Here is a 17,130-nt window from a genome sequence, read left to right as displayed (position 1 = left end):
ATTATTTTCCCTCAAATGTTGGGGATGGTGGGAGGAAAGGGAGAGTTTCATTTGGAATATATTAAATTTGAGATGTCCAGGAAGAAATATGTTGTAAATGTGGCTTTAGCTTTTGGGACTAATGTTGGAAGTGGAGAGGTACGTTTGGGGATTATTAGCATAATTGTAAAAATTAAAGACATGAGAATTGATGTACTCGCTCAGGAGGAATATATGGAATTCGGGTGTCATTTAAAAGGAAAATTACACTGAGCAAATGCTATGTTCTCCCACAGAGCACTGCCCACACTGTCATCAAAGACAGGCTACTGCATAAAGGGACTGCTTGTGCTCAAACTGGAGTCAGCAAATCATGGCCTGAGGGCCAAATCCAGTTTACCACCTGTTTTATAAATCAGGCGGTATTTATAAAATACACCATGCCCATTTGGGCTGTCTAGTGCTTCAATGACAGGGTTGATTGAGTAGTTGTCACAAAGACCACGTGGCCCATATATTTATAGAAAAGTTTGAACTATGCTTTGAAACATAGTTGTGTCTTTACTTCATTAATAAGAGCAAAAGAACAAGTTGATGAGAAAATATTTATTAATTTCAGATTTTCACAAACTCAGCATCAAATACAGCCCTTCCCTATCAAAGACAACCTGCCCCAGCAGTCCAGCAGCCATTTATTAGTAAAACGTCCAACAGCGTTCTTCAGTCCAGAAGTGCTCCACTTCCATCAGTGCAAAACGGACCTAACACTCCCAACAAGGTAATCCTGTGATGACTGTGCAGCCATAAAAACGCTTGCTTGGGCATAAAATCATTACAAAGCTGAGGGCTTTTAGATGAGAAATGACAGTATCAATTTTAATTGTGTGAAATAGCAGAAAATACAAGGATAATAACTTGATAAGGGGCAGCTTAGCAATTATAACAGTGAATACAAACCTCCCCACATGCTGTGGTCCACCAGTGCTGTCATCCTCACAGATGTTAATTTAGCTACCAAGCAAAGAATAATAGCAGAGCCAAGTCTAGCCAGGGCATGAGGAAGGAAATTGTGAAGAGCTAATGTGTTTCATCTCTGTTCGTCCCCTCCACCCCAACAATTTGTTGTCCAGCACTTGCTGTTTTGTAGCCCAGTCACCAAAACAAAAGACCCTCCCCGCTACGAGGAGGCCATCAAGCAGACTCGCAGTGCACAGTCTTCCCTTCCAGAGGTGAGTAAGAATAGTGGTCACAGCTTGTAAGTGGTGTTTCCACATTTCAATTTAAAAATAAAATTTATGTTTGATGTGGCATCCTCAAATCTTGATATACCTTGTTATGAGTTCCTTGTCTAAGATTGTCTTGCCTCAATAGAAATATGAATTTTATAGTAAAGAGCCTTTTTTTATTTAAAAATGGTTATTTAAAAGCAAAATGTTAGGCAGGCAGAGTTCTCTCCTGCCATGCCAGAGACCCAGGTTCAATTCCTGGTGCCTACCCATGCAAAAAAAAAAACCACAAAATGTCATTCAATTGAAGTGTCCTCAATAGCTTTCAGCAGCTGTATAACCTACAGTTACTACTTATTTGGAAATCCAGGTCTTGTCTTTTCATTTTTCCTTTGGGACAGAAGATCAGATGTGTGAGGCATAGATATGATTATGACCAGGGCACATATTTTTATACAGGCCCTTCTTTTTTAAAGCTACCATCTGTCAGGCTGGCATCCACTTGACATTCTTCCACCTGGCTGGCATCCATGACTGCCCACTGCCTAAATCTACTCTGTCCTGCTTCATTCCTCTCCAGTCTCCAGCACCTTCTGCTCTTGGCAAACCAGCCCATGCAAGTAACGTTGCTTGTCCATTGAACCAGTGCACTTTGGAGGTTACAGATCTGAGGTCCTCTTGATAACCACGTGGCTTTGGACAAGGTGCTTAGTCTCACATCTGGGCCTTCCTTATTTCGTTGATTAAAATAGGAGCAGCAGCACTATTCTCAGGAATAGGAACTGAGCTCCTAATTTTAAAAATATCTGCCTATAGGGCAGTGCAGCAGTGGCTCAGTGGCAGAGTACTCACCTGCCATGCCAGAGACCCAGGTTGGATTCCCAGTGCCTGCCCATGCAAAAAAATATGTATATATGTATGTATGTATGTAGGTATCTGCCTATGGTGGTGTCCAGCAACAATAGCACTTGCCATACCTTACCCTAAACACTCTTCCTAGTCTCCCTGCCTATCTAAACCTTTCTTTCAAGGCTTAAAACAAAGCTCTCTATCAAGAAGAACCCCAGCCTCATAGAGATGGTAAGGAAAAAATCTGACACCACTCCATGGGTGCTGAAAGTAGACAAGGGGTCATAAGACATCAAAGGAGATTATTACTTACAGCAAACATCAAGAACATCAACACAATTGTGACGGCAACCCCATGCTCCCGTATTCCATAGGGTTACTCACTGGGGCCACATAGTGGCTGTACATGCAACAGGCTGTGCTGCACCTAAGGAACATAGCAAAGACTTAGCATTTTTTTGCAGAAAGCAGCAAACAGTCCTCACCTAGGGAGTGAGCACAGTCATTCTGTGGTTGCCTTGACCTACTTAATTGCCAAAGTGAATAGCTCCAGAAGTGCTGAGTACCAGGGGCAGTGTGTAGTTTGGTACTCTTAGAAAGGACATTCAGGGATGTTCAGGGCCTGTGGTGGGCTGTACGGACCATTCGATACTACATGGGCACATACAGTTACCCTATGCTTCTCTGTATTCACGTAGTGCCAAGTAAAATAACTTTTCTAGTTATAAACCATTCCTTTAGTTCCAGACTCAGAGCCTTTTTATCTGTGAGAGAAAAGCCAAATTTTAGAAGTAGATTTAAACATTTACAGTAAGAATTGAAATGGTGGTACTAAACTAGACCACCCACCCCCATGGTCCATTCCAAACTGACTTCTGTTCTCTTTACAGAGAACCAGAGCTGAAGTGAATTGCCAAGACCTTAACTGCAATTTTTAAGAGAATAAAAATGTAGCACCCTGGTTCTGGTGTGTATATTAATATATACTACTGATTTATGTAACAACAACAACAAAGAAGAATCTTTCATTTTAACTTAAGATAGTTGATAGGCATCACTAGCATTTATACATCTCTGGGTTCGTTTTTATAGATGGAAGGAGCCAAGCTCTATATCAGTCTAGTATTTGAATGAGTAGCTATTATCTCTTTATATGCCCCTGATCACCAAACTCCAGGAATTTGGGGGTGGCTTTTTTTTTTTTTTTAATACATTTACTCAGACTTCCACTTCTACTATTGGCTAAGTAAGGCCCTACTGGTCCAACCTTCCCACACATAACTGTAAATAATATAAAAATCAACTACATGAAGGCATTGAAGAATGAATAAAAACAGTCATATTATAATGGTGGCGTCTGTGGGTCTTTCTCTTTTCTTCCGGGTATTGTTGATTTCAGCTACTTGTTTTGTGGCTCTCTTTTTGTCTGAATTTCATTCCACTTATAAAGGACTCTATAAGGAGATTAAGAACCATCCTCATTGAGGTGGGTCACACCCTAACTGAAATAATTCCTCAAAAGACTCTACTTAAAATGAGTTTACTTTAAAAAGTATTTGCAAAGTCCCCTTGGGGGAATGGTGAGAAAGGGGGAAAATTCAACTTCCCCAAGTTGATTTCTTGATATTCTCACAAGCAGTACAGACAACCAAAGATATAGGCTGAACCCCCAATCTTGGGGTCTGTTCATATGAAACTTAACCCCACAAAGGATAGGTCAAATCTACTTAAAATTAGGCCTAAGAGTCACCCCCAAGAGAACCTCTTTTGTTGCTCAGATGTGGCCTCTGTCTCCAGCCAACACAACAAGTATAAACTCACCACCCTCGCCCTGTCTGCGTGGGACATGACTCCCAGGGGTGTGGACCTTCCTGGCAACGTGGGACAGAGATCCTGGAATGAGCTGAGACTCAGCATCAGGGGATTGAGAAAACCTTCTCGACCAAAAGGGGGAAGAGTAAAATGAGAAATCAAGTGTCAATGGCTGACAATCAAGTCAGATTGTCAAATCAAGTCAGACAAGAATCAAGTAAAAATCAAGTGTCAATGGCTGAGAGATTCCAGACAGAGTCGACAGGTTATCCTGGAGGTTATTCTTACGCATTAAATAGATACCACCTCGTTAGTCAAGATGTAGTGGAGAGGCTGGAGGGAAGTGCCTGAAAATGTAGAGCTGTGTTCCAGTAGCCATGTTTCTTGAAGATGATTGTGTAATGATACAGTTTTCACAATGTGACTGTGTGATTATGAAAACCTTGTGTCTGATGCTCCTTTTATCTACCTTGTCAACAGATGAGTAGAACATGGAATAAAAATAAATAATAGGGGGAACAAATGTTAAAATAAATTTAGATTGAAATGCTGGTGATCGGTGAGGGGGAGGGGTGGGGGGTATATGAATTTTTTTCTGTTTTCTTTTTATTTCTTTTTCTGAATAGATGCAAATGTTCCAAGAAATGATCATGATGATGAATATGCAACTATGTAATGATATTGTGAATTACTGGTTATATATGTAGAACAGAATGATCAAAAGTTAAGAATGTTTACGTTTGTTTGGTGTTTTTTGGTATTTAAAAAAAATTTTTTAATTTAAAAAAAATGAGTTTACACCTACTGGAATGGATCAGATTTAAGAACATGTTTTTCTGGGATACATACAACTTCAAACCACTACAACTTCTCAGCAATAAAACAGAATGAAATGTTCCTAAGGTAGATGCTACAACATGGATAAATCTCTAAGTAAATAGGCTGAGTGAAAGAAACCAACCCTCCCACCCTCCAAAAAAGAGTACATCCTCTTTTTTAAAATGAATCAATTTATTTAAAATTCTAGAAAATGCAAACTATAGTGAAAGAAAGCAGGTGAGTGTTTGTCTGGGAATGAAGGGAGGTTTACAAAGCAGCACAAGGAAACTTTTGGGGTGATGGTTTCATGGATCTATACATGTGTTAGAACTTACCAAATTGTATACTTTATGTATATACAGTTTATTATATGTCAGTTAAAACTCAAAGCTGATGAAACACATGTATAGTATGATCAGCTTTAGACATGCAAATGTTTACCTAAATGCAAATGAATAGACAGTTTTAAAATAAAGTTTTGGAGGCCTCTGAAAAATGCAATCAATGACAGAAAGCAGGAACTGAAACAGATACTTGTACACCAATGTCCATAGCAGTGTTATTCAGAATAGCCAAAAGGTGAAAAGCTAGGTGTCCATCAACAAATGACTGGATAAATGCTGTGTGGTTTATACATATTGTGGATTATTATTCAGCAATAAAAAGGAATGGAGTTCTGGTACTTGCTACTATGCAGATGAACTTTGAGAACATACTGTTTCATGAAATAAGTCATACACAAAAGGACAAATATTGTATGATACTATTTATATGAAATACCTAGGATAAGCAAATCCATAGAAACAGGAAGTATATTGGTGGTTTCCAGGGGCTGTGGAGAAGGAGAAGAACGGGGACTAACTGCTCCATGGGCACAGAGTTTGTGTCTTGGGCAATGAAGAAGTTCTGATAATGGATGGTGCATTTTAGTAATGGCAGTACAACACTGTAAATATAGTTAATACCATTGAATTAGACACTGATAAATGTCTAAATTGGCAAATTTTATGACATATATGTAACTACAATTAAAAAATTGTTTAAAAAAACACAATCAATGATAGAAAATAAGCAAAGTGTAAAAGTCAGTCAAGCTCAGTACTAGCCCCAACTGTGACATGTTGGGTACAATGCTTAACTTCTCAGGGTGGAGTGTTTTCAAATTATTACACAATAATTTAGAATTAGATGTTCTATAAGATCATTTAGCACTCCCAATTGTATTATACTTCCAGGATTGTATGACCAAAAGCTAATTTATGATCTCCTTTGTTGTAGATTTCCAATGCTCACAGTCAGCAGATGGACGACCTCTTTGATATCCTCATTAAGAGTGGAGGTAGGTGAAAAGTCACATCAGACCAATATATAATAATCTCTTTATCACAAGTATGTGAAAATTTTTCTTTAGAGCTCACAGCTTTTCTTTGGGTACTAAGAAATACATTCTTCTAATTCTAACTGAATTTACCATTTTAATTTTTGTTAAATTTAGGCCATTATAACAACTTAATAGTGTAAATGAGGGAAAAGCCATTGACTTGGTTTAAAATAGTAATATAGTGTTAGAAGTAGCCATAGAGTATGCCAGCTGAAAACGAAAGACCATCTCAAAATAGCAAAGTAGAACCAGACTTAAATTCAATGAGAAGTTTCAAACTTGTCTTTGTATTTCAGTCATTGTAGTAAGATAAAAACATTCCAATTCATGCGTTAATTTTGTGACAAGCTTTACCTATTTTGGGCTCTGATAACTTGTTCTGGTTTGCTAGCTGCCAGAATGCAACACACCAGAGACGGATTGACTTTTAATAGAAGGGGATTTATTTTATTAGTTCTTCAGAGGAAAGGCAGCTAGCTTTCATCTGAGGTTCTTTCTTATGTGGGAAGGCTCAGGGTAATCTCTGCTGGCCTTCTCTCCAGGCCTCTGGGTTCCAACAACTTTCCCTGGGGTGATTCCTTTCTGCATCTTCAAAGGCCTGGGCTGAGCTGCGAGTGCTGAGATGAGGTATGCTGAGCTGCTTGGGCTGTGCTATGTTGAGCTCTCTCATTGAAGCACCAGCCAATTAACTCAAATGTCATTCATTGCAGCAGGCACGCCTCCTAGCCGACTGCAGATGTAATCAGCAACAGATGAGGTTCACGTACCATTGGCTCATGTCCACAGCAACAGAACTAGGTGCCTTCACCTGGCCAACTTGACAACTGAATCTAACTACCACATAACTTAAAATTCAAAAGCAATGCTAAAGCACTTTCTACATCTAATATAAACTGTTAAGATTTTATAATATATATAGTTTTAAAAAGGGCTACAGGGTATTAACCATAAAAAAGTCAAGGACATCTCTGCCTCAGTTTATATATCTTTAAAAAGTATAAACTCTATATTTCAAAAATTAAAATACTATTTTAAGATAGCCTAATGTATCCTTAAATTACCCTGATGAAAAAAATACCCTGATGAGTTTTTAAATAACAATCAAAATTTCTCTATTCATAGCTAGTACTATTTGATATTGAGGTTAATATTCTGATTATAATATTTGTCATGACAGAATTATTGATGTTTGAATTATTGATGCACAGCTCTACATGTGCAAATAGGATTTTTTGCTAAGAACTGTATTGGCCTTGTGAAATAATTTATACTCATGGTGTGTCTAAACTATGGAAATTAAAGAGATAAACCTTCTATGCCCTGATTTGGAAATTTAAATATATATATATATGGATAATTTTTACAGCTTAAATTTGAAAATTAAAATGTGACCAAGTCATCAATTTTTAGTTATTTTTGAAAGGAATGATTTTTGTTATGACAAGGTATCCGGTAAATGTAGTATTTCATCTTCTTATATTCTAATACCAGAAATAATGAAAACTGAAATTTAAATAGCTGATTATAAGATTAGTTGCTTGGATTGAACTTAGAGCTTTCAGAACAATTCGAGATGACTATAGATAGTGAAAAGAACATGAGTTGACCTAAAAACCCAAGCATTAGCAGTTCACCTATAAGAATCAAATCATAGGTTCTTCTCTCACTGATTTTATCCATCCCAGTCATTGAGCTTGAAGAGCTATCATTAAACCTATTTTTCCTTGTGCATCTGCATGCTATAGGTATATAGATAAACAAAACCAATCAGATGCTCCTAAGAGTAAAAAAGATATTTTATCAAACATGTAACTAAGTGAACACTAGTATCTGTAGCAGACGGTCCATTTATTTTCTATTTGATCTGACAAGGATTGGTAAATGTCTTATTAGGCACTCAGTTTCTCAAGGTTTTATGCAGACTCAAAAAAAAGTAAGAAATAAACAGATGATCCCCCTCATCATAAAGAGAAAGGTCAAAGGAGCATATATTAGCTTTAATTCAGAAATGACAGATGCTGGTCATTTCAAAATGTATAAAGAATATATTTGGTCAAATCCAGCACAGTCCAACTATAATGATATAAAAAGGAAAAATAATTAACTAGGTTTTTCATAATATTAAGGATGTACTTTATGTCTCTGCACAAGCTGAGGAAAGCACTGTCAGTATTAAAATACATTTCAAAACCTTAAGGGTGTCCTCTGCTATGATAGCAAATGGTGGGATATAAGGCACAAGCCCTGTCTTGAGCCTAAAATGACTGAGAATAAGGACCCAAAGATAACCATTTACTCCCACCTAGTGGGTTATAACTGCTTTTAATGCTTAATTTTCCTAAAAAGAATTCAAAACCTATCAGAATGTTATAAACTTGTATATTTACCTATTTAGTGAAAATGATCCATCATCCTTAAGGTTTTCAGGGATTGTACTGGCCGATAGCATTCTCCTTCTAGCTGTAAGATCGATGTGTATAGAAGGAGTTGCAAGATAACAAAATAATTGTCCTGGTAAGTAATAATTTTTTCTAAATAATAGTAAACATTTACTTACTAATTACTTCCATTATTTTGCACAGAGATCTCCCTCCCTATAAAAGAAGAGCCATCTCCTATTTCTAAAATGAGACCAGTAACAGCCAGTATCACCACAATGCCAGTCAATACAGTAGTATCCCGGCCACCACCCCAAGTCCAAATGGCACCACCTATAGCCTTAGAACCTATGAGCAGTTTAGCCGCCAGCTTAGAGAACCAACTAGAAGCCTTCCTGGATGGAACTTTACCTTCAGCCAACGAAATTGCTCCACTGCAAAGCAGCAGTGAAGACAGAGAGTCCTTCTCTCTAATTGAGGATCTCCAGAATGATCTTCTGAGTCACTCAAGCGTGCTGGACCATTCACATTCACCCATGGAAACTTCCGAGGCCCAATTTGCTGCAACTACTTCCTGTCTGTCACTTGACCTTTCTGACACCAATTTGGACAACATGGAATGGTTAGACATTACCATGCCTAACCCATCATCAGGACTCACCCCTCTCAGCGCCACTGCTCCAAGTGTGTTTTCTACTGACTTTCTAGATCCACAGGATCTACCATTGCCCTGGGACTAAAGTAACAGATTTCTGGGCTCAGAGTTTATGAGTTTTAAGAACAAGAAAAGGACTCTAAAAGGTCCATTTTTAGAGGTAGATCCATAGTTGCATTGTTGCAATTAAAACAGGTTGTCACAGAAAGAATGGATAGAAGGTTATGGCCTGGAAACCAAGTCTGAAAACTTTTCATTGCATTCCGCAGTGAGTTTTTATGATTTTATATATAGCACAGGGCCTTCTAAAAATATACGCTAGTTACGGAAGACTCATCTGTTACTCCAGACTTCAGTAAAGAATGAAAATACTTTTAGATAAAAACATGAAGAAATGTATGCAGGAAAATGCCATTTGGATTCTCTGGTAATCAACTACATTTAAACCTCCATGTCACTTGAAGACCCTAAACAAAAGGCAGATGGCTCCACTGAAAAAGTAAGGCTACTGTGAGGGAGGCAAGAGCAGTGGAGAGCACTAGCCGTCTGGGGAAAGTGACACTTCTAGCTGAAGACTTTTGGTTCCACCCAGAAGCCTATGTAATTTTGTGTGTGTTATAGTTCATTTTGTGATCTGGGGAATCTTACTTTAGATTTCTAAATTTAACTTTAAATAGAAGATCTTTCACTATAACCAGAAGATGTCTATAAAATACTGTCATAAACAATCAGCTGTAAAAAGTCCAGGTATACTGATAACACTGAAAATTCTATTAGCAACCCTTTGGGTTGATTATTTTGATTTTAATGTGTATATTTGACATTTGTATGTATGCTCTGACCTTGTAATTTGTACAGCCTACATTGGAGTAAGGAAATGGGTATCCAATGGTCCTACTTCTTTTAATAATTTGAATAATTATTCTTGAGTACTTGAGCCACATGTATTTCTGTATGTTAATTAAAGAATTGCTGGCTAATCTTCAGGTAACCAGACCCATCTCAAAGAACCAAGAAAAGGCTTTAGCCCAAAATATCTTTCTGAGCCGGTGAGTTACTAATAGAGGACAAGGGGAAAGCTTGTGGCGAGGATTTTCCCGTGGTGGTTGCAGGTTAGACTGTGCCACAGGCCGGCCTTCAAAGCCCAGGCCTGGCTGTCCCTCTTCTCTGGAGCTATTCCTTAGTTATCATTTTACAGGCTTGTAACTGGATGGCATATCCCGGCTCTCACTTTATTATCAAGCCTAAGATTGAAAACTGGAGGTTTTATTAGTTTTTTATACAGAAAAAAAGTTACTACATATTTACCGTGTAGTTTCTTTAGAATTTTCTAAAATGCCAACTATTACAGGATTTCTGAAATTAATTCAAGGTATTTAAGTATATGACAAAATATAAATTTAAAAAAAAAATCTGCCACAAGAGGCTGGGAGTTTCTATTGAATAATATTATGTGCCCTCCACTTCACTCTTGTATAAATTCTAGGCTCAGAGGTTGATGTCCCTGGGTCATTTAATGGTGAATATTCCCATAGTGACCTGCAGGAAGGTAACTTGATCCATTATTTGGAAAAAAATGTGTGAATTATTTCTGGGGTTGTACTTTGTCTAAGTGCTAATCTTATTTCAGTTGTTTTTGTTTTTCCACCACCCTTCTCCAGCCCCCCCCCCCCAACTTATACATTTTACTCCATGTAAAAAAGTATGGTTTTCCAGCATTCAGTCAACCAGAACACTGGAGCTATCTCTTCACTGGCACTGCCTAACTTGAAAGCACTAAAAGAGCCGACATGCCTTCAGTATCATTCAAGGCATAGGCTGTAGGGAGTAATGTTTGCCTTTAGAAATTGTTAGTCCAGTGTATGAGATACAGTGACTTCGTGTTAACCAGAACCATTGTCATCTTACCAAACCTAACAGGAGAGTTTCCTGTATTAAATGTGATAAAAATCCTTGGGTCGGGTTCCATGGAGAGAGAAGGGTCCTCACTCCAGGGCTGGGGCATTTACTTGGGAAGGTACTTTTTTATGGTAGGTTTTGGTTATGGAATTTCTGCTAAGGGTTTTTGTCTGCGGTTTATCAGGTCCATCCTTATACTCTGAGCATCATCTTCATTCAGATCTGAATGGCTTATTAGATTAACACCAATTATTAGTGAGAACATAGCAGGCAACTGAACAACTAGTACTGTTAACTCTTGTTGAGCAACTTTATATCTCCATGATCCTAAGTTGTATACATAAGTAATTTTCTAGCCCTTCGATCCCTGTATTGCTTTTTTTAAAAGGGTTTGAAATTTGCCACAGGAAGGTTGCTCTCCAAAATTACCTGATGCAGTGCAAAGAATACTATCTCATTGGCCTGTTCTCTTTTGACTATGAATTGCTAAAGTTACATGTTCAGTCCTTTATGTACCAATATTTAATTTATAAAAAGGCAAGGAGTCTTGAATTATTAACTCTATAAGCCATCCCACTTGCATCATTCCACTAAGCCTCCTCTCCTGGCTTGGGAAGCAAGCCAGGCATCTGTGACAAAAGTGCTGCTCTCCAGGATATTACCTACATGTTCCAATTTGGAATGAATATACTGAAAATGTGCAGCCTGTGATATGACCAAAGATGATACTCTATAGTCAAGGCCCCTTTGACCTGACTCAGTGTATATAATGGTAAGTATATGTTTACTAAAGAAAACTGTTGTTGTTTAAGGTTGGTTTCACAGCCATTCAAGCACAGGTCAAAACAGCCTGGTTGAATTTTCAATATGCATGTGTGTAATTTAGAAATGGTACTGTTGTATATCATATCGTAGAATATCATACATTGCCAAGAAGATAACTCCTAGAGATGTATTCTCCCATATCCCAGGCTTATTTTCATATATATTCTTGAAACACGGTAGTATCATCCTTTTCTACTGTATATAGGTTATCAGATCATGTTATTGGGGGTAGGATGAATAAAAAATTTATCAGAGCTTCTCTAAAGCCTTGGAAGTCTAGGGGTATGTGGTCATCTTGTACATTTCAGCAAAGCACTACTAGGAAACTTCTTAGAACAGCATTCACAGTCTTGTGTTTTTCCTGAAATGTGCAATCTACTGTATAGTATTTGCCACTTATTTGCTCATGGAATTTCTTGCTCAGATACTATTGTGTTTGTTTTATATGAATATTTTTATAATACTAAATAGACCTTATTTAAATTTCTTTTTTAAAAAAATTCATGGTTCTGTGATCAGCACCATGTAACTGACACTTTTCAGTTTTTAAGTGTAGTGTATTCTTAAATAATAACAGTCTGGTGTTGACTCTAAGCTGCTATCTACTGAGGGCAAAGTCGTAGCCATGAAATAGCTCCACCAGACTGTGCAGTCAGCAAACACTATTATTCCCCATTTTGAAAACAAAGCTGACTCAGGCTGTGTCGCCCTTGGCCCAGATCATCCCAGGCAGCAAAGCTATCAGAGTTCCCAGACTGAGGCCAGCATAGCAGCTGACACAACAGCTGTGCCCACAAGTGATAGGACAGTCCCTTTACTGTCCTCAAATGGACTTGGACTTAGAGAAGTGGTAGTGCACTTTGGTAGGTTTGAAAATATTTGTAAGAAGCTCACATTTCAGTGCCCTGCCACCGTGTCAGTAGGCTCGCACAGATGTGCTCACAGACACTTCTGGCTGTCGGTAAGGTAGGGATCTTGTGGCATCCTCTGGGGCTTTAGAAGAGAAATTTTGGGAGAATTGATATTCAGTGTTTGCAGCAGAGCAACACAGATCAGTTTAAACATATTCACAAGTAACCCTCCATTTTTTGCTATCCCACTGCAAACATGAATGCGGAATGTTGGCAACAGAGCAGAATACACAGCACAAGTTGTCCTGCTGCCCTGGAGGCCACAGAGCACAGCCACAGTCATCAAAGAACGTTAACTGGAAGGTCAGGTTTATCACGAACATAAATGTATATTTGGAGAGCATCCTAACTGCATTTCAGCGAACATTTTATGTGATTTCAGTCAAAACTGGAAAATAACAATTGATGTCTTTTTTTCCTGGTTCAAACCTCAGTAACTTGCTTCTTCAGCAATCTTTCTGGGCTACATTTTAATCTGTAAAGTGACTGAATGGTAAAAAGCAGGTCCGCATTTTTTCCCATTCACCCTTTCTTGCAGTATCTGAGGAAATATGTGCCTCATTGCAAAGGGTTTCTACCTGAAATCTTTCGTACTTGGCCTGTAATTTTAAAAGCTGCACATGTTTACAAAAGAGCCCTTATGCTCCATGCAAACACACTGCTTTGTAAATCATTATTGGAAAAGGTCACAATTGTGTTGTCACATAGAGGCAATCTCAGATCTAAAAGGTGCTGTCTGAACTCAAATGAAACCTGTCATTGGAAGCAACACAACTGTAGTGTTTCACAGAGCTTATGCCAACCACTAAGATAAGGCTTTGACAAAAACAAAGTTTATGGAATCACGGAAATTCATTACAATTACCTCTCTACATTGTGCTGTAAGAAAACTTGCTAATTTGATAGAAGTTGGAGAAAGCATTTAGGAAAGGGTTTAGGATCTACCAAAAGTACTTAACCTCACCTAACCAGTGGAAATGCAAACTTTTTAAAGGAACCAAAGGCACTGCCAAGTATTTGCCAAAAGGAGGCACTTTTTATTTAAAATGTGAGACTAATGAGATCTCAAAGTTCAGTCCCAAAAATATATTATCCATTTAAAGTTATAATTGTCACAGAGATGTAGATATTTCTATATTGTTTTCATGTAAAATAGTATAGATTTGTTCTGTTGGTTTAAGGATAATACACATTTAATAGTAATGCAGTTTTTTTCCTTTCTACATAGAAATTAGTTTTCTTGCTTGCAGTAGAAATGCTTAACGTGATAGGTGTTTCTCTTCTTATTTTCATTGTCACATTATGTCTTAGCATCTCACTTTATGAAAAAAAGGAGAAAGATACCAATCCACAAAGCCCTGCTTTTTGAAGCACTAGTTTAATAAACAAAAAATTATGGCCATCGGAGTCCCTTCATGTCTTGCCTTGATGTTGTTTTATAAAAAGAAAAACCATGATGCCTTTGTATTTGCTGTTTGCACCCTGAAGTCAATTCCATATCATGTTTGAATGCCATACATTTTGCACATGTACTGTATATAGGTAATGCATACTGTATTTTTATATGTGTGCACATTTATCATTAGATCTTTTGTACATAGTGGCAGTATTGTAGCTGATCGGGATATGTTTGATATGTCAGCAATTTTGCATTTTTGTGTCTCAAATAAAAAAAACATTTTGACATACCATGATTCTTGCTATGCAGAGAAAAGACCCCACGACTGTGGGTGGATAGAACCATGGAAGACTGTGGGAAGGAAGCAGAGGATTTGGGAGAGGCACCACCTTTAGAACAGCAGCTCACCGCAGAGCCTCCACAGGGGTCGGTAGGACACATACAAAGCGAGCCGTTTCCGCCAGGCCCGGGTCCATGAGGCAGAAGCAGAAACTCAGAGGCTAGTTAAACTTGAAAACATCAGTATTCACAGCAAAATCATGTTCTTTCTTCCACAATCATAAGGAAATGATGCATAAATATCATGATAAAGTAGTAGTTGATATACACACATGCACAGTGAAAACTGATTCGCATTCTGATAGTGATAAATGTATCACCAGTGAAATTCCAGAAAGACCCAGGAATTTCAATTTAGCTAACCCTCTATGTGAAACATTTTTATAGACCATTTCAAATGGTCTTTAGAATTCAGAATTCTTTTAGTAAGATGCCATTTCGTTTTTAACCCAGAAGCCTTTAAAAAGAGTTTCAAAAACGATATTAAAATTTCCCTCCATGCTTTGAAGGAATATAATGGTAATATAATGAGTAAACTTGATTGACAACCATAACACTCACGTCAGCGTGGACAGAGTATCAACCACAGATGAGGTAAAGAGAAACAATTACCCATGCACAACAAGTGTTCATTATGACATTCAGGGAGCAAAAGAGCAGCTTCAACAGATAGTCACAAGTAGGTGGTGCTTCAGAAAGGCTAAAACATTCATAGCGCACCACATGTCATCAGAGGTGGATCCTGCCTTTGGCAGGGAAAATGTGAACATTAACCACTCATGTGAGAGAAGATTATGTCAAAAGATGCACACAAAATCTCTCGGAGCTCAGAGAAGCAAGTGGGGGATTTAACGGGCTTGAGCAAAGGGGTTATAGAAGAAACTGTTTGAACATGGAAAGGATAGTCTAAGCAGAGAAAACTGCTTGGGCAATGTCCGAGTTAACTGGGAGAATTGTGACTGAGCCCCTGCTGTGTGTGAGGTGCCAGGCTGGGTGCTGGAGTTTGGCTGCAGGACATCCATGATGGAGGTGCCAAGAAACAAATCTAGGAAGGCAGGAGATAGTTCAAAATTCAAGGCTCTCCAGGCCAAGGATTTAAGGGCATAAGAATCTTATGTAAATAGATCATTCTGTTTTCTCTGAGTAGTACAGAGCCTTGGAAAGCTTTTCAGCTGTTGGACAAAGTCATCATTTAGCATCTTTAATCCTGTACAGCACATTTGCTCTAGAAATTAGATGGATACCAAAGCATTCTACACAGACATATGTGCACATCCTTAGGGATGACTGTAATGAGTGATACCCAGTCCAAATTACAATAAAATACCAGTACTGAACCAGGAGCAGACTAGTTTCAGAACAGATATAAATTACATGTCACCAACAATATTATGTTGTCACACAGTCCTCTTGAAGTCTTCTAGTCATACAGTTAAAGACCGTTCATTCCCTCATCTCTCCTTCTACAAAAAAGGTTATCTTCCATTTTGGAATCATGGTTACTGGCATCAATCTAGTTTGCAGAAAGAAACCTCATCTTGATAGCTTAACTATATCTTCCCTGTTAATTTTTATAACAAGCTATTGAAATTAAACCCACATTGTGCAACTAAACAAGAAACAAGGATGCTCATTAACTTTTTGCATGTACCTCTTGGTGTTCTGTCACTAGTAGCTGAATGGAGCCTAAGTTATGTTCAGCAGAATCACAATGAAATCTTGTCTACGTATGAAGTTCTCTAGACAAAGAGTGCAGTTACAATGGTTTTATTTTGTTTTAATACTTCCTTAAGCACTAGAAGATGTGCAAAAGTTGTTTAAAGAAATAGCCTTACTTTATTTTCTTAAAGCATGTCTATTAACTTAGAAAGTTAATGAGGCATCAAATTCACAGGAGACACAGAAGCCATACTAGGGAAACCAAAAAAAAACAAAAAGATGCTAAGACCAAATGCAACTTACCCTGCTGCCCGCTCATACTGCTCTGTGGTTGGAGACGAGATAATAGTAACAGAAATCTATTACGTGCTGCCATATGTTAGGCCCTATGTCAAACATTTTATATCTATAATCCTCATTTAATCATGTCTATGAGGTAGGAACCCTTACTATCTCCATTTCACAGATGTGGCAACTCAGGACAGAAAGGGTAAATGACTTCCCAAAAATTACAAAAGAAGCAGAACCCAGATTCCAGACCAAGCTTCTGAAACCCAAGAAGCCAGACCATTTCAGTCGAGTTAGGTCATACAAGTCTTCACATGTTGGCCATCTTTGTTCACATCCAGTGTGAACACAAGTGATCACTTGATTTCATGTCAGCTGTGAGTTCACCCTAACTACCTTGATTAGAACGGGGTGTCTCTCAAGCCTCCTCGATCTCACACATCTCACAAAGCAGTTACATGGGTGGCTAATGGCATCTAGTATGTGGGTTTTACTGGGTTAACTACAGCCCAAACCTGGGCTCCAAGACTGGGGCATCTTATGTCAACCACTGACCAGGCCACGCATGATGATTTGCTATTAAATGCTATCCTATGCTGTGTACACCATGTATGGACTGTGTGTGCAAAGATGTGTCAATACAAATTTTTTTTAAATAAAAAATAAATGCTATCTGTACTAGACTTCTGTTACTGCTTGAGCACATACAAC

General features: G+C 38.1%; 1 protein-coding gene and 1 long non-coding RNA gene across 14 annotated transcripts in view; one reads left to right on the top strand and one right to left on the bottom strand.

Annotated features, from left to right (window-relative positions):
• MRTFB (myocardin related transcription factor B) overlaps positions 1 to 17,070 on the top strand; it is a 294,808-nt gene extending 277,738 nt beyond the window's left edge. For 11 of the 12 annotated variants that reach the window (XM_077141744.1, XM_077141742.1, XM_077141748.1 and 8 more), the window contains 4 exons: positions 599 to 757; positions 1,110 to 1,208; positions 5,964 to 6,024; positions 8,649 to 17,070. In XM_077141744.1, coding sequence (XP_076997859.1) covers positions 599 to 757; positions 1,110 to 1,208; positions 5,964 to 6,024; positions 8,649 to 9,184 — 855 coding nt within the window. In that variant the 3' untranslated portion in view covers positions 9,185 to 17,070. The remainder of the gene's footprint in view (positions 1 to 598; positions 758 to 1,109; positions 1,209 to 5,963; positions 6,025 to 8,648) is intronic. The other variant, XM_077141751.1, reaches the window with a different exon arrangement.
• LOC143667482 (uncharacterized) overlaps positions 4,605 to 17,130 on the bottom strand; it is a 97,711-nt gene continuing 85,185 nt past the window's right edge. For both annotated transcript variants that reach the window (XR_013168055.1, XR_013168056.1), the window contains exons 3-4: positions 8,454 to 8,526; positions 4,605 to 6,796 (exon numbers count right to left, since the gene is read on the bottom strand). This is a non-coding gene — a long non-coding RNA (uncharacterized LOC143667482). The remainder of the gene's footprint in view (positions 6,797 to 8,453; positions 8,527 to 17,130) is intronic.

The sequence above is a fragment of the Tamandua tetradactyla genome, chromosome 23, assembly GCF_023851605.1.
Source record: "Tamandua tetradactyla isolate mTamTet1 chromosome 23, mTamTet1.pri, whole genome shotgun sequence".
Classification (NCBI taxonomy): Eukaryota; Metazoa; Chordata; class Mammalia; order Pilosa; family Myrmecophagidae; genus Tamandua; species Tamandua tetradactyla.
This window is presented reverse-complemented; position numbering and strand designations above follow the sequence as displayed.